A 19,127-nucleotide genomic window follows, 5' to 3' on the forward strand; every position below is an offset into this window, starting at 1 on the left:
TTCTGGTGACTATGACGATGAAGGAAAATTACTAGGTCGCTTACCTCATGATGGGAACGGGAAACGCTTGCGCCTGACAGAGCAATGCAAAGCTGCTGTTGGCTGATTTTTCGAAAATGCTGCCTTTGGACTCGGAGGAAAACGTTGGTGGCTTCGAACCTACCGGTTCTGTACATGATGTTTGAAAGGATAGTAAAGTTATGCTGAATTACTCTGTTTGTAGTATAGTTTGTTCAATTGCGTGAATGTTGGGAATTTGGACTCGCGAAATGGTAACTATTTAAATAGTGCAACTGTAACACAGATATATGAAAGTTTTATAAAAAAAATGGCAACACTTCAATTATTAATTAAGTTATTCCGAAATGTCAATTAATGAATTTAATTAATTTTTACGAAATATCGATCAAACAATTTCAGATATGCTCGTTGTCAAGATGACATGCAACAGTAAAACAATTAATCGCTGACATCTCTGACAAAACCGAAAATGCTAACCCGACAACTGAAATTGTGAGTGTATGTTCATGTCTCTGATACTGTAATAGCTAATTGCGAACAATTTTGTACTACTACTAGTACTACTTATAATCTATATATTAAACTACAGATGATTTGGGTTTAACAGCAATCTAATAAACTGTAGTTTTCAATAAAGTTCATTAAATTTTGGATTCAGTACCGAATATAAAGCAATCAGACCAATATAACTGGTCATCAATCTCTACCGGAACTGGATTTTATATCCCATGAAATTCAAGACTATTTTTCATTTGAATTAATTTTTAAAAACTCCATGAGTTGTTTGTCCTTCAGTTAACAAGATCATCAGCGAACCCTAACTGTGAAATCGTTAGGCGGCGTTAGCAGTTCAACATACACTGCTAATGCTCGGATGAGTCGAAGACGAAAGGTAAAAACAAGAAACCCTAACAATTTGAACATATTCTGCTCGTTTTTCTTGTTGATGATGAAAAAAAAAGAATGTTTGTTTATACATAAACTTAAAAGACATATAAATGGGAATAGTTTAGAGAACCGTTTTGATAATTTCGAGCGTTTTTTGCGTCATCACTTAAACAATCATCACCCGGTAACTTATGAAACGGAAGTCATATCCGAATGAAATCCATTTGAAACCTACGAGACGCAGACGTTTGTGAAAATCGATTGAGCAATAAACTAAGAAATACGAAATAGGTTCCATTATGGAGTTTTTAAAAATTAACTCTAATGGATTCTTCAAATAACTTTGAATCTTGAATAAGAACAAAAAAGTTTGCTTGGCATTACACTAGCATAACCTTTCCAATTTTTTATCAGTTTTGACCCAAGTTTATAGGAATTCTTCGATTTTTGCATATTCGCTCTAAATGACAGTTTAAAATTGTAAACACACTTCACCTTGTTGTTCCGGAACCGGAAGTGTGATCCGAACAAAGGTAGATCAAATGTAGTCCATTTTTATAGAGTCTAAGTTTGCGAAAATCGACTCAGCTGTCTCAGAGAAAATAAAGAGAGTTCCGTTTCTGAGTTTTTGACCATCTATTTCCGGTACTTCCGGAATAGGGTATAGCTGAAACTGGAAAGAACCGGTATAGCTGAAATCGATTCGTTTAGCCAGCAACTAGCATAACCTATAAATTGAAACAATGTTGCGTCAAATTTAAAAGAATGTTTACATTTCTTTTGCATTATCACTCTATATGATAGGGTAAAATTTCATACACACTACCCTGTATTTCCGGAACCGGAAATACAGGGTAGTGTGTATGACCGTATCAGGATAAAATTCTACACTTACTTATGGAACCAGAATACTTTTCATTTAATTCTGAGTGTGCAAAGATCGGTCTAGCCGTTTCTGAGAAACTGGAGTGATAATTTTCATACTTATCAGCCTCTAATTCCGGAACCGGAAGTCGTATCCGGTTGAGATTCGGTAGGATTATATGGAATTGTAAGACCTTTCATTTGAACCTAAGCTTGTAAAAATTGGATGACATTTTACCCCGTTAATCCTGAACCGGAAGTTCGATTCGAATAAAATTAATATAACAAGTTTTGGGACCAAGAAACCTTTTATTTGAATTGAAGTTTGTGAAAATCGGTTCAACCATCTCTGGTTTTATAAATATAAAGAATAGGTATAAAATTCGCTCAAACTTTAGAAAAATTCTTTGAAGCCCGGAGGGTCATAGACCAATCGATTTAGCTCGACGAACTGAGCAAATGTCCGTGTGTGTATGTGTATGTCTGTATATGTGTTGTCAACAAAGAAGTCGAGATCTCAGAGATTATCAAAAGATCTCAGATTTCAATCAAACCAGTCTCAAATGAAAAGTCTCCCGGCGCCCTGAACGCTTTTGAATGGTTTTGAGTTATACGAAGTTTTATATCGTTTCTGTTTGCGCTTCTGAAGTTGATTTTGGAGCCTAAATGCCTTCAGGAGAATTTTCGGTTGGAATTGTCCCCTTTCTTTTGATATAAATAAAATTATCATCACTCAACCTAGAAGTGAGACTAAAGTTATAATTTGCCTACATTGCGTGATAGAGAACTCGTTTCTTCGGAGAAGTTATAGAGCATATTATTACAAGAAAACACGCCGAACACATAAACTATTTAAAATGGATTTGAGTCGATATATGAAGCATTGTTTATCGGAGGCCCCCAAAAGTGTACTTTAACTTTTTTGTAACATTGGATTCTACTAAATTAATTTAACGTCACTACACATTCACAAAAGTCACTAAACTTTCACAGAAGTATATATATATATATATATATATATATATATATATATATATATATATATATATATATATATATATATATATATATATATATATATATATATATATATATATATATATATATATATATATATATATATATATATATATATATATATATATATATTGCCATTTGAGCCAATTTGTTCTGATTCCTGATAGTTGAAATCCGGCCATAGTTTGTTGATCCGTTCATTTTTAACAGTGATTTTGACATTTTTGTGAAAGTGACCTTTTTTGTGTGCATGTTACGAAAACATGTAATCGCTTTGCTTGAAGTTGGCTGGACGAATTTTCACAAACTTGAAATGAAAGATATTTTGGTCCTATAGCCTGCTATTGAATTTCGCCTGTATTAAACTTCTCAATTTTCTCAAAGACTACTTAATCAACTAGATTCAAATGAAAGTCCCATCTACAAAGTTAGATTCATATGAAAAGTCTTATGATCCCATACAAAGTTCTTAAATTTCATTTAAATACAACTTGTGGTTCCGGAAGCACAAGATGATACGTGTAACGAAATTAAAATAATGACACTAATGATTTCCTCCAACTAACATTCAAATGAAAGGTCTTAAAATCCCATAAAACCCTACATGGCAACATTGATTTTCAAAAATATCGAATCAAATGAAATGGATGGAAACTTATGATCCCATAAAAAATTAGTGAATTTTATCCAATCCTGGAATTATTATTGATGATGAGTTTTTAAAATTCAAACCTTAGTAGAAGATAACGATATCAAAAAATCTTCAAACCTGGGCTCAAAACTATTCCAATTCATTCGTCGTATTAGTTCATGCTTCAAAACGGAATTTAAAGAATTCGATTTCCATGTTTTCGATAATTCAAAAGCCTCATTTCAAATCATCTACAAAAGCATAGAAGATTCGCACAAGAACAATTTTTACAATCACCATACCAGGCAAAAATCTATAAAACTATTCCGTATGAAGGACTCGTTTGGATTTTCCATTTTACAACTGTAACTATAAGCTCATTACTAACCTGGTGATCGGAACCGGAAATGCCTGCGCTTGACAGAGCAGTGCAAAATTCCCGTGACTCGGGCGTCGGAAGATGCTACCCATCGAATCGGACGAAAATGTGGGTGGTTTGCTTCCAATCGGTTCTGTATATTTTATATAAACAAGATTTTAACCTGTCATATCTCAGAGCTAATCCCAAACAAACTGCCAGAATGCTGCGAAGGATGATCAATCGTTCACTTGTAGTGATTACCTTGTTATTGGAACCGGATATGCCTGTGCCTGACACAAAAGAGCCATGCTAGAATTGCTAGGCTTCATGAACATACTGATTTTGGAATCAGTCGAAAATGTGGGTGGTTTAGACCCGATGGGTTCTGCGAAAAAAAGCGTTCGTGCTCTTGAGTACTTGAGTAATTCAATAAAAAATTGCCCGAATGAAGGTGATGGTCTAAAAAACAGAAATATCAACCCGCTGTTGACTTTTACCTAGAAATGGGAACTGGGAACGCCTGTGCCTGACAAAACAATGCTAGAGTACGGTTACTAGCTTCAACGTAGGAACTACTCCGAGCGGTTGACGAAAAAGAGGGAGCTTTAGATCCAATGGGTTCTGTTGATGAGAATTAATTGAGCATATACCCGTTTCTCACTAATCACAAATTGCCTGAATGGGTTGTTTACAAATAAGTGGTCAGAGTACCTTGTAATCGGAACCGGAAAAGCTTGTGCTTGACAGAACAGTGCGAACGTCGTATTACTAGGATATTTGAACGATCCACTAAGTAGCGCAGAGGGAAATGTTGGTGCCTTCAATCCGATTGGCTCTGTAAAAGTAAGTTACCACTCTAAAGAATATTGACTAATTGAATAAATACAAAACATAAACAAATCGCCATGAATGTGATGCTGAAGAGTGTTTATCACCTTGTGATTGGAACTGGAAATGCTTGAGCCTGACAAAACAAAGCGATGGTTGATGTGCTTGGAAGCTTGAATGAACTACTTAAAGCTGCAGAAGGGAATGAAGGAGCTTTCGATCCAATTGGTTCTGGGAAACGGAAAGTGAAATATATTTGTTTACGTTGCAACAATAACTTGAAATATCGAACCAAATTGCCTGATTTTTTTGAAAACCCGTGCATTGATCGCCCGTACCTTGTAATTGGAACTGGAAATCCCTGTGCCTGACATAGTAGTACGATACTGGAGTTACTAGGTTCGACAAAGGAACTCGTTCTGGATGCAGTTGAGAAACTGGGCGCCTTCGAACCAATAGGCTCTGTGAAATTAGTGCGTATTCAAGTATAAAATTTATGTAGGAATAAATAGGAAACAAATTGCCTCTGTTGGGATTGAACACTCTTAATTGTTGTCAAATAATCCTCACAGATCAGGGGAAATACTATTGAGGTATACCTTGTTATGGGTACAGGAAATCCTTGCGCTTGACATAACAGTGCGAAAGTAGAGTTGCTTGCTTTCTTGAACGAACTGGTGCTCGAGTCGGAAGGGAACGTCGGTGCCTTCGATCCGATAGGTTCTATATGACGAAAAGGGATTGAATTAGAATGACAACCTTCTTTCACTAACTTATCAATCAGTTATTCAGCATTTACAAATTGCCTGAATGTGAGAGAAGCTAAGCACTTTGGTTGGTAGGAGCGTTCGTGAAGTCAAAGCAGTTTTGGTTGGTAGGAGCGTTCGTGAAGTCAAAGATTTTTTTTTCTAAACGTCAGATTTTTTTTTTGTTTCAATTATAGAGGCTTTAACATTAATGTCATTCGCCTCTTCGGGCCAGAAAAACTTTCTGACCCTATGTGCGGGGTTGGGAATCGAAACCAGGCGGGCTGCGTGAAAGGCATCGACTTACCCATCACGCTATACCCGTCCCCTAAACGTCAGTTTGTACCAGGTGTGCCAGTAAATAATGCGTGATTTTTTTCAAGACTCTAACTTTAACTCTATAATCTGGGATTAGTGAAAAATGATTTTACTTTCTCGGTATGAAACGAGGGGTTTTCTTCGCCGGATCGTGACGGGAGAAATGGATTTATTTTGAGAATCCTAATCACTGAAAGTCACCCTGATCGACCAGTGTCAATTATCGACATCTACTGCAAAACCTAATCGCTCCGGAAAAAGAACGTGTGCATTTGGTGGAATCAAAAAGATGTCTGTTACTAAGAGCTTCTCAAACCTGGGGAAACGGCGAATATTAATTTCGTTCGACAGCAAATGAAATCGATTCAAGCATTGCTTGAAAAATGAACGGAATACTCCTCAAGACATAAAGTGATTTTTCAGCACGTCAACACCCACGCACACACCACGAAAGTGGTCAGAATCACTCACTCATAACTTTAGCCTCTTAGCCTCAGCACCATACTTCCCAGACTTGGCCCCTCTCGATTACGACTTGTTTTTATCGATGTTCTATGCACATGCTGAGCAGCTCTTCACTAGTTATTGAAAAGCTAAATAACTCTGTCGGTATGGGTGTGGATGGGGAAAATACATAGCTTTTGAAGGCGAACATTTTGAATAAAGTATCTTCAACCTATTATTTACAATTAATTTCCATTCAACAAAATCGATATTAATAACTGACATACCTGATATGCAGTTTTGTTAAACCAGTAAAAACCATTCCTTCCTATCGGATAAAGGAAGTCAAACGAAAAACTATAAATGCATCGAAGACAAAATACGCATGTTCGAGGTAGTCTATCAATTCTTTTAAGCACTTTGCGATCAACGAACAGAGAAGTACAGTTTATCAAGTTTAACAGGTTTATCTGGTTCAGGTAGTTTTAGGATGAACAAGCACTATCTCATAACTCATCACAATGATCCAATTGATTGAATGTGATACCACGAGTATGAACCAAAAAAAAGAAACTCATTAATGTCTTTGGTTTCGTTAGTAGACCTTAAGTCCTATATTCCAAGGAGGTTTTGTATGGACAAGGACTTCCACAGGTTCAGCACTTCATACTAAGAGGGGCTTCTGTTTGCCACCGCACGAATTCCTTCGTCGATTATAGAGGTTTTAGCCTAAAGTTTCGATTATAGAGGTTTTAGCCTAAAGGTCCTTACGATTGTAGACTTTAAGGTCTACACTTCAGGTAGTTTTAGGATGAACAAGCACTATCTCATAACTCATCACAATGATCCAATTGATTGAATGTAATACCACGAGTATGAACCACAAAAAAGAAACTCATTAATGTCATTGGTTTCGTTGGTAGACCTTAAGGCCTATATTCCAAGGAGGTTTTGGATGGACAAGAACTTCCACAGACATTATCACAGTATGTCAATTTACTGAAAATGGTACTACGAGAACATATCGCACTCAAAAGATATACAGAAGTTACCAGTTCGCATTCATATACTGATTTCTTTTTTGTAGAGAATTCTTGGATGCACCCGATCTTAGCTAGATTTTTTGAAACCAAACAATTCCGTAATGTGCATTCCATAAAATTAAGTTCACTGAAGCATGTTGGATTGTTTTGTATACGTAAGAATGTAAGAAAAGTGACAAAAAGACGATAAAAGATCCTCGCATTGTTTTCGAGTAATATAACTTTAACTTTAACTGAAGATGTGGTAGAACTGAAAACAAAAAATATCCATATCAGGAACGATTCGTACACACCTATTTACAGATAAGGTGAAATATCGAAGCACTGCCGATATTAAGCGAAAAACACATGTTCTACATCCATTAGCAGTATGTTCCATGCTTTAGGGTGTGTTTTTCAAAAATGATTACGGAACTTTGTTCCTATTTATAGGTAATTTAAAAAAACCTTCACATGACCCTACTGCCGACTGTACTCGAGAAAAATTCAACACTTTTTTTTGTAAAAATTGAAATTTTGGGAAAACTAGTTTACATGTTTACAAATTTCATTACAATCTGTCAAGTGGTTATCGAGGCGACTTCCAAACAAGAATTGCTTTACAAAGTGCGCGATTGTGGAAAATCTAGTCCAGTCCCACAGATGGATCGTGAATCAGTTGGTATTCAACGATTCGACCGTGATCCATGTGGTCAAGGATACCCAGGAGACTGTGAAACAAATACGAAAATGCAACCCTGTGATTGCAAGTAAAATGAGGGACTGTTTCAAGCACAATCTGAAGCTTTTGATTCGGGACGAGATCAAAAAAGACAATTTGTCCGTCTGGTCCATCAAACGCGGTAATGAAGCGCGCCAGATTTCATGTCTTCAAGGTAACGAAAGGGTCAAATCGATCCACTAACAGAATACGATGACCAAATTCCGAACCAGGAAGCTGTACTGGTGACTGACGACGAGACGTATAGTAAAGCAGTAATACTCTATTTTGGGTGGATCTGGCATCGCGCCGTTACGCGAAACCGGTGATGGAATGGTGCGAAACCAACGTTTGTGGCTATGACTCGACGGATGCATATTCGCAAAACTTGTCAGAATTTCACCCCAAAGAACAATTCTTGGAAATTGAGAAAAGAAAGCTTCGGAAAACTGAGAAGTCGACAAGAATTTGAGGAAAGAGTGGATGAAAATGTGAAAGAAAGATGGCGCAAATGTTACACAGAACTCAATGGACATTTACCCTAATAGAGGCGACTGAATAAATCAACTTTGAAAAAACATAGCTAATATTTGTTCGGAAAGTTGAGCGGAAGGGGAAAAAATTCGATTTATGGGTCACTTCACTTCTACAATTATACTTGATCTTGACAAAATTTAGATGGCATTTCCACAAGAATATATCGAAAAACTCGAGGAAAGCATGTCCAGACGACACCCATAGATGATACTGAACCAGTTTGAACTAGCTGAGATATTTATATTAAGTATTGACGATAAATATAAATTTTAAAGCAATCTTTTGTTGTTATTATTTTACAGTGTAATATACTGATTTCTTTTTGGCAGAGAATTCTTAGATGCCCCTGATCTGAACTATGTTTTTTGAAACCAATGAATTCCGTAATGTACATTTCATAATATTCTTAAAATTCTACCGTCAATTTTCCCAAAACCAGAAGCCGTTCTCCTTAATCCTACCCGTACATTCTTTCTAAGCTTGGCTTCGCGACTTTCCGTAAAACTTTTAAACGTTTTATAATCATTCAGGGGTTAACCTAATTTTGTGCTAGGGCATATAACCTACCGACGAAACCGACAAACCGCAAATTGTCTATACGCTCAGAGTTCAAAGATCAAATGTCGGGCATAAATGGTATAAGTGAGTTACCGACAGATCGCGCTTTTTTCTATCTGTTCAATTTTCTCGAAGATACCTGAGCTGATTTCAAACTTCGTAGGCTGACTGTTTAAGAGCTTCTATTGTATTATTGATCAAGTTATATAATCGTATGAGTGACGTATCCGACAAACCGCACTATTTTCTCGTAGATTACTCTATCGATTTCGACAAACTTGGGCTTGTTTGGTCTACTGCAAATGTACTATTAGCACCTTTCATTGAATTTCTAACTTAATTTGAGCCAAAAATCAAAACTGTTATAATGAGACTATTTTAATGACAAAAAAAGGCATTATCACACCACTAGATGGATGAAAAAGCTGGTTTTGATATGTTTTCGCCTTTTGTTGTTTCGTTTGAATATACCTGGTGATTGGAACCGGATATGCCTGAGCCTGGCAAAATAGTGCCAAGCTGGCGTTGTTCTGCTTCACAAACGACAAAGTTTTGGAGTCAAAATTGAAGGTTGGTGCCTTGGAGCCGATTGGTTCTGTGGAAGCAGAAACGAGTGATCATTTTGGTGGACCTTTTTTGCAAAACCTGAATGTTGGGAGACCTAAATTGACCTGTCGGAACTATCGTTCATAGTATCTGAACTAACACTTATCATCTAGTCAATTTGCAAGGAAAATTACCTTGTTATTGGAACGGGAAAGGCCTGCGCTTGACAAAACAGTGCCAAGCTGGTGTTGCTCGATTTCACAAACGACAGTGTTTTGTAGTCAAAATTGAATGTGGGGGGCTTTGAGCCGATGGGTTCTAAATAAAACAAATGCGAGGGACTCTAAAGATACAACTCTGTAACATGCCCGAATACTAGGATAAGGTTCGTCGGTCAATAAGATACAGTACCTTGTAATCGGAACGGGAAAAGCTTGTGCCTGACAAAACAAAGCCAAACTGCAGTTACTGGGCTTCACATAGGTACTACTTCTGGCGTCATTGGAAAAAGCCGGTGCTTTGGATCCAATCGGTTCTGGCGTGGTGAAAAATCATATGAAATTGTAAATTATAAACTCGATTACCAAAAGCAATTAAATTGCCTGACATGTTTTCAGAGTATGCGGAACCTTGTGATCGGAACGGGGAATGCTCGAGCTTTATAGGAGAGTGCTAAAGTGGCTCTTCTTGATTCATCTTAGGTTATACTTCCGAGATCGGATGGAAAATTTTGATGCTTAGATCCAAGAGATGTTTTTCAGTTTGATATCTAGCTTTAGAGTTCAACTAGGATCGTGCTGCTGTAATTCGTTGAAACAGACTGGCTTTATCATTAATTCTCAGAAGAAAGAACAATATCATAGCTATGGTAATTTAAACGTTGAAAACCCAGTGGTGTAATGATGTCTTTCTCATATTCGCTAATTTGATGAAAAATCCATTTCATACTCTTTCTACACTAAAAGATGATTTTTTTGCTGGTATCTGTTTGGCAACACTGTTTTTGACAGATCACAGAATTAGACCTTGCACATGGGCCATCTAAAGCGGAACCGCGACCAACATTTGCATGAAATCATCTTTAAACATTAAATTATATTGATCGTTCTATCGATTCCAATAAAGATTTCATAAATTTTCTTAATTTTTTTGTGTTTTTTTAAAATGAAATCTTAAACATCACCCTTTATTTCCGATGTTGAAGTAGCCAATGCAATTACTATAGCCTATCTGACATCGAGCCATGATCAAGCATTTTGCATCGTTATTTTATTCTAAGGCTTGACCTTTTAAACCCGATTCCTGTAATCATCAATTACAAAATCTACATATTTTTACAATTTATAGCAGAGTTTCGCAAAGTTTTACGGTGGTTTAACCTTTTTAACACTTCACCCTATATTCCCCGAACCAGAAATCAGATCCAGATAAAATAAGCCAAAATCGATTCAGCGTCATCTGAGGAAATCTAGTGCACTTTTTCATTCTTTTGCTCATTTTATCCCGTTAATCCGAAACCGGAAATAGGATCCGGATAATAACATACTCAATAGCAGATTGTGAGACCATAAGACTTTTCATTTGAATTTTAGTAGAAAAAAATTGATTCAGTGGTTTCCAAGAAAATCGAGTATCCTTTTTCCATTTTTTGTACATTTTAACTTGTTGCTCCGAAACTGGAATTCAAATTCGGATATAACTCAATAACAGCTATAGGACTATGAACATTGTATTATGAATCTAAGCTTGCGATAATCGGTCCAATGGTTTCTGAGAAGTGCAGTTTTATATGCACAGTTTACGGAGCCGGAAGTGATATCCCGATGAAATTCATAGCAGATTATGAGACTTTGAAGCCTTTCATTTGAATTTAAGTTTATGAAAATTGAATTCACGAAAAATTCAAACCTTTTCAATATTTTTACACATTTTAAACTGTTTTCCGGAATCGGAAAACTTGTCTGGACAAAATAAAATTGCAGCCTACGGTACTATAACTTTCATTTACAGCTACGTTTATAAAAATCTGTTGAGCAGATCAGTCCCGGGTTGGCGGTTCAATGCATAGGGCGCTGGTCTTACAATCCAGTAGTCGTATGTTCGAACCCCGACCTGGAAGGATCCGTAGTGTCAGTAGAATCGTAGCACTAGCCATGCAATGGTTCTGTACACTCTGAATCGGCTGCGAAGTCTGTTGAAACAGAAGGTCAAATTCCACCACAGGAATGTAATACCAAGGCTTTGCTTAAAATCGAGATAACTTTTTCTCATTTTTTTGTACATTTTACAACTTTATTTCGGAACCGAAAGTCAGAAAATGAATAGCAGACAATGAGACCTTTCATATATTCCAAACGTTTACCTACCTAGTGATTGGTACCGGAAAAGCTTGGGCTTGGCAGAATAATGCTAAACTTGTCCTGCTAGCTTTCGTGTAAGATCTACTATTCTCATCTGAAGGAAATGTAGGAGCCTTCGATCCGATTGGTTCTATAAACAAAAGTGATCAATTTAGCACCAAGAAAAAGAAATATTGCCATTTTATCCTCAATCTTGAGATAGGTACCACGCGTTAGCAACATGTTTGATAGTGTCGCAAGAGTTCATGGATTCCAATTTTACCCAAACCTCTTATTAAATCATTTTTTTTTATTTAAGCCAACTTTGATTCATCAGTTCGCTTAAATGAGCCTTGATCAAAACATATGATTCGCTGCGGGTTCGAAGATACAAACCAATAAAGAAAGTACTATACAGTGTGTTGAACAATAGGGCGATCACGAAATTGGAAAAACTAAAGAACAAAGAGCACCAGCACTGCTGGTGACACGAGCCTGGTCTGTTGATATTGACTTCAGGAAGATTAGTAATCAACTTTCAGTAAGCGATTTTTTTTTTTGCTGAAGAAGAAAAAATGCACCTCGACATAAACAAGGTGCTAGAGCTACTACTGCACAAATCATACAACGCAATATACGTACAGTTACTTCCCAAATTATTCGTAGCAGAAAATAACAAAGCTCACTGCACTGAGCATAACAATGTCAAGTTCAACATGTTCGTGCCAATGTCAAGTTTAATACAGTGCCATTGATGTGCGCAATTGCTAAGAACAACTTTATTGAAAAAAAATATAGAGATCGAATTAAAATTCAGGAACTTTTCATGGACCTTTCAAATGAGTGCATAAAAATATTACATACATACATATACATACATACAGACATTCACTGATCTCGATGAACTGCTTCGAATAGTATGGAACATTCGGCCCTTTAGGGCCTCGGTTTAAAAATCGGTTTGCACAGCGATTGCATAGAATTCGATTGTCAAAAACCTGTTTTAATCCACCTAGTGGTGTAATGATGCCTTTCTCATATCAATCATACTATCATATATAATACTGTGGTATTCTTCAAAATAATTTTCTTCGATTCTTAAAAGAATAACCGAAATCGGTTTGTTTGATCGTCTACTGATAAAAACTATCAATTGGAAAAGATTTGAGGTCGATTTAGAAAACTTTTTAAGGTTTTTCCCCATTTTCAGTGATGGTATACAATTTTTCACCCTATATTTCCAGATCCGGAAGTCGGATCCGGATGAAATTCAGTAATTACGTATGGGACCACAGGACCTTTCATTTGAACCTAAGTTTGTGAAAATCGGTCGCGCCATGTATGAGAAAAGTTAGAACACATATTTTCTTTTTTTTTTGCACATTTTACCCTATAACTCCCGAACCGGAAGTCGGATCCAAATAATATTCTGGAGTTTTGTATGGGACCTCAAGACCTTTCATTTAAATCTCGGTGTGAAAATCGGTTCAGCCATCTCCGAGAAAAGTTAGTGCAAAAAAAACGTTACATACACACATACACACACACACACAAACACACACACATACACACACACACACACACACACACACACACACACACACACACACACACACACACACACACACACACACACACACACACACACACACACACACACACACACACACACACACACACACACACACACACACACACATTTTGCGTACTCGACATACTGAGTCGAATGGTATATGAATGGGCATCGGTTCAAAAGTCGGCTTTCACAGTGATTGCATAACCTTTCTATATGAGAAAGGCAAAAACACAAAAAAATTGAAAAAATGATGAAATCTTCATTGGAATCGATAGAACGACCAATATAATTTAATGTTTGAAGATGATTTCATGCAAATGTTGGCCGCGGCTCCGCCGGCCCATAATCCACACCAAACAGTGACTTTTTTGGAATGCATTGGTAGCTCTTGCAATGCTTCTGGCTGGTATTCACTCCAGATGCGGCGATTTTGTTTGTTGATGTATCCATCCAACCAGAAATGAGCTTCATAATTTTTCGATAAAAAAGTGGATCTTCCTCCAACTTTACCAGCGCCCATACATTTTTAAATTTTACACCAAACGACGATTCATGATTAAATGATAGACCAAACTGAACAAGTTTGACAATGACACAAGACACGATTCCCGCGTGATCTGTCAATAACAGTGTTGCCAAAAAGATACCAGCAAAAAATCACCCTTTATAAAAGAAAAGCACAAAAATCCTTTCATCAACAACAATAACAACAACAGCGACGACGATCCATGGACGGAAGAGTGACTATTGAACCAATAGCCTTTCGTGTCAATATTCCCTCGTTCGATTGTAATAAGACGTTCTCTTTCCCGCAAATAAGAAGAGATCCAACAGAACAAAAATCAGATTTAGTTTAGTCATACGGAACTCGAACCGTGTTAGTTAAACGAATTTTAAAAAAATAAATCGCATCACACTTCGAAGGTAATTAACCAAAAGTGTGTACTTTAAATTGAGAATGAATGTTTTCCAATCTGTGAAACAACCAGAAAGTACCTGTAGATTGGAACTGGAAAAGCTTGAGCGTTGCAAAGTAGTGTGACATGTGACGCCTGATTACAAACAGCGGCAAACTGTGTCGCGTCGTTGTTGAAAGCTGGTGCTTTCGATCCAATGGGTTCTAAATGTAAGGATATCATTTTGAGTAATTTAAAAAACCTCCAACGAACACAACAAGCAGTGTTGAATGCTGGGATTCTAAAGAGTACCCTGTCGATGGTAGCGAACATCTAAACTATTTAAATACCTGAATATAGCGACTGGATATGCCTGCGCCTGGCAGAGCAACGCAACACTACTGTTTATTCCAGTGTCTACGTAGTTCATTGAATTCGTTGCAAAAGACGGAGCCTTACTGCCGATAGGTTCTGTGGAAGCAGGTCAATAATTTAGATGGAATTGCGAATACAAGGTGAATCTACTGTGCCTGAACGGTTGGGAATCGGGTAATCACCGTTAGCTATTTAATGTTGAGCGCTTAAGGAAACTTCTGAAAGTTATGAGACAGCCGTTTTTTTTTTTTTGAATAGCCTGTCTAGTTTATGTGCTCAAGCTACATTGTATTTTTCTTTTCAACTTACTTGAACACCGGAACCGGATACGCCTGAGCCTGACAAAGCAAAGCAATACTTGAATTTACCGCTGTATCCAGATAGGTCATAATGTTTGACCCAAACGACGGAGCTTTGCTACCAATAGGTTCTGTTGTTGATTTAAAGTTTCGAGTGAGAAAAAATAAACCTGGCTGTCAGATTTTTTTTTCCATCGATAACCGACCTGAATGTGAGACAGGGTACGATGCGTATGTTTCGATGTTTACTTACTTGAATATTGGAACGGGGAAAGCCTGAGCTGGACATAGGAGCGCTAGAGTTCCATTTATTCCACTTCGAACAAACGCCATCGAGTCCGAGGAAAATGAAGGCGATTTACTACCGATTGGTTCTAGGAGAAGTGTTAAACATTACACACGTGCGTGGAAATGTTATCAAATAGATATTCGAAATAAATAACCTGAACGTTGGCATTTGGACTTCTTCTAGTATTTCGACACGGACGCGGATTTAATTCGTTTAGAATAATCATACCTGAAAACAGGCGTTGGATATCCTTGTGCTTGACAAAGTAAAGCCATGTTACTGTTTTGTGCTGCAACCATGATTGTAATTACTGTAGTAGAGAAAGAAGGTGCCTTGCTGCCGATAGGTTCTGAAACGTGAACATCCGAAAACTCGTAAGTTTAATGGCGATGCTGTAAGGCTTGCCTGTATGTTGATTTAGGGTAGTAAAGATTCGTTGATGTTGCAATATCTTCAACAGAACGAAAGTTTATTCATAAACAAAGCAAAGTCTTGGCATTGCATTCCTTTTGTGGAATTTGGCCTTTCTGTTTCAAAAGACTTCGCAGCCGATTCTTAGTATACAGAATCATTGCATATGGCTAGTACTACGATGCTACTACACTAAGAATTCTTCCAGGTCGGGGCTCGAACATACGACAACTGGCTTGTAAGACCAGCGCCCTATGCATTGAACTACCAACCCGAACCTAGTTTAATCAGAAAGAATTTCTAAATTATTTTGTACCATAGAGGGTTTGTAAACAGACACTTCATGCATAAGGAATAATGATCGATTTCAGAATCTTAAGAAGTATCTGTACTTTTTTCTCTTGCAGATTGAAGTACAGTGTCGAACAAAACTATAAGATTCCTTGCAAATGACAACTACCCATAAGCACACTAACGGCGAATTTGTATTAAATTCATGTAGCACCTAGCGTCGAGCATCTGCATTAATATGACAGATGGTTCCGCATGCGCTGCCACACTGGAAGGGGTTGTACATAAACTACGTAGGCTGTGGGATGTAGATTCTGAATTCGATTGGTTACATCTTTATTCTAACTCTTGTGCCATTATATCGTAAGCAAATATCTAAAAACTTAGTTTAATTCAGTTACTTGTTACCAAGTACTCTAGAAGATCTAAAAACTTAATTTATTTCTCTTTGTTCGGATTGACATATAGTCGCCATAATTTTAGTTTAACTTTTAATGAGTACCTAATGAAAGATACACGAAAATGAAAACTTGAAGAAAATAAACAGGACCAGCAAGTTCGAGCAAATTTACTGATAAAAATGGCATACCAATTAACACCGATTGACTCCAATGTCTCCAGTGTTAATCTCAAATCGCACGCAAATTCTAAAATTCCTTAGCACAAAACAGATCACACGTTTTATAGTGCGATATTATCATCAATTGCAAGTAAATGATAAACAATGATTCCAACATAAAATGTTGGCATTTTTAGGTCCCCATTCAAAATCTAGATACCTTTTAGTAGACTCGGTTATGAGACTTGATGACTAGGCCGTATATATATTTAATTTGAAGTTCGATCAAACAGAAACAATCACCAGATGATTTTCACGAATTATTTTAGACTATCGTTGACTTAATAAAGTTCCATATATTTTCCGTGCCAAAATATGGATTTTAATCGAATAAGAACCCAACGCTATTCTTAAACATGGAAAGGTTATTTGGAAATTTGAACCTTGCCATGGCTTTTTATCAAGAGGTAAATGAAATATGGAAAGGGTTTGGGTAAACGGTGCATTTGATAAAAATGGCATACCGAAAATCTATTTTTTTACCTTATGAGGTAAATATGATTGAAAGTGTATTGTTAACATCTGTCAACCTCCATAGTTAATCATACTGAAGTTCCGGTCATGTCTAGTTGCTCTTCAAATCGTGTTGCACCATGATGGATGACGAAACTTCTGTCAATTTTCAGGGCCAGTATATTTAGTTGTCAAGTCTTAGCTTGATGTTCCGGAGGAAGTTCAAGAAGAATTATGGAAATCAACAAAGAAACTTCCGATATGGCAGGAGATTGGCGGTTGTAGTGAAACGAGCGCTTTTCTCATCACTTCCGGAATAATCAACGGTGCGATTTGCATGGAAGAGTGCCTTAAGAAGCGTATCTTACTATTCATAAGGAAACACGAAAACTCTTTTTAGGTCTGATGTAGCAACCTACCGCCAATGGACTCATTTTTGTTTTAGATATGATCCCACCAAATTCATCGGAGCTACACCCAATTGAAGAAGTACCTTAAGACAAATATACGCGAACAATAAAAAAATGATAACAAAATAGATTGGATTGTACAAAATTTGATGATGGGTGCGAAAAAGAAGGTGAGAACCCCGGAAAGATACGATGCTCCCTTGGAAGCACTTTTAAGTCCGAATCAAATTTCGAAAGGATCATCTGGACTGGGCTGGTTTTGGCAAAGTCGTCAAGAAGGCATTCAAATAAGAAGGAAGTTTGGAGCAAAATATAGGAGGCTCGGTAAGCGATTCTAGTCAGCACGAGTTCATTTTGTGATGGGATACCAAACACTGACAATAGACACTGAAAGAATTTGTCACGGAGACTCATAGTTTTATATACTGTTCGACTCAGCTCGATGATATCGTAAAAATGTATCGTTCCGGAGATATAATGGTTTAAATGACGTAACCACCAAAATCCACTTTTTTTTCGCCGCTCAAGTTTCTTGAAGATGGCTAATTTGAATCTTAGCTTAAGCTCGTTTGAAAGCTACTATAGAGTCACTGATCAAGTTCGAAGTGTAAGTGGCTGTGACTTATGGTTCTTGAATGATAAAATGGTTTAAGTGACGTTACCAACATAACATACTTTTCGTTCGATTTCCTCAGAGATAGCTAAACCGATTTCAACAAGCTTAGATTAAAAATTTAAAAGCCACTATTGGGTCATTGATCAAATTTGAAAATGAAGTGACACTTCTGGTTCCGAAGATATAATAAAGAGTGATTTTATAAGAGGGATAGGATTTGATTTTCAAAAAATAACAAAAAATATTTGAGAAAATTGATAAACTCTTTATTGAAATCGATCAATATAATTTAATGTTTGAAGATAATTTCATGCAAATTTTGGCCGCGGCTCCGCTTTAGACATATCGGCGGGTATTTCACGAATTATGCCGCCGGCCCATAATTCACATCAAACAGTAACTTTTTTGGGATACATTGGTAGCCCTTGCAATGCAATTTTGTTTGTTGACGTATCCATTTAACCAGAAGTGAGTTTCGTCGCTGAACACAATTTTTCAATAAAAACGTGGATCTTCCTCCAACTTTACCAGCGCCCATTCATGCTTAAATTATATACCAAATTGAACAAGTTTGACAATGACACAAGACATGATTCACGCGCGATCTGTCAAAAACAGTGTTGCCAAAACGATACCAGCAAAAAAAAAATCACCCTTTACTATGCACCCAAGCATTCAAAAAATCGAAGAATCATGTGACTTACTATTAACATTATGCTGGGTCCCGGCCCACCGCGGAATCCCTGGAAACGAGGATGCTGACCGGCTCGCATCACTCGGTCGACGCTCCCGACTTATGAGAAACCGAGAGATCCCTTCAACCGACATATGTAAGGATTTCCAAAACAATATACGTGACCACTTCAACTCCTACTGGTTAGGAACTCAAGGTCACCTTCAAAAGATTAAAAGAACTCTGGAAAAATGGAACGACCGAGGAAGCAGAGTCGAACAAAAAGCACTATCTCGCCTCAGAGTAGGACATACGAAAATTACACATGCTCACACCATCACTCAAGTAGACCCACCAACATGTGCCAGTTGCAACACC

At 37.2% G+C, this 19,127-nt stretch overlaps 1 protein-coding gene across 50 annotated transcripts in view; it reads right to left on the bottom strand.

The window, feature by feature from the left end:
* The window catches only part of LOC131436005 (cell adhesion molecule Dscam2), a 148,364-nt gene that overhangs the window by 80,421 nt on the left and 48,816 nt on the right, over positions 1-19,127 (bottom strand). For 4 of the 50 annotated variants that reach the window (XM_058604377.1, XM_058604400.1, XM_058604393.1 and 1 more), the window contains exon 6: positions 4,718-4,841. The exons of 40 other annotated variants lie outside the window; for them this stretch is intronic. In XM_058604377.1, the coding sequence (XP_058460360.1) occupies positions 4,718-4,841 (124 nt within the window). Of the gene's footprint in view, positions 1-4,043; positions 4,168-4,717; positions 4,842-4,948; positions 5,073-9,696; positions 9,821-15,504; positions 15,626-19,127 lie in introns of all 50 variants that reach the window. 6 more of the 50 variants (XM_058604410.1, XM_058604409.1, XM_058604418.1 and 3 more) reach the window with 4 other exon arrangements.

This window comes from Malaya genurostris, chromosome 3 (genome assembly GCF_030247185.1).
Source record: "Malaya genurostris strain Urasoe2022 chromosome 3, Malgen_1.1, whole genome shotgun sequence".
NCBI lineage: Eukaryota > Metazoa > Arthropoda > Insecta > Diptera > Culicidae > Malaya > Malaya genurostris.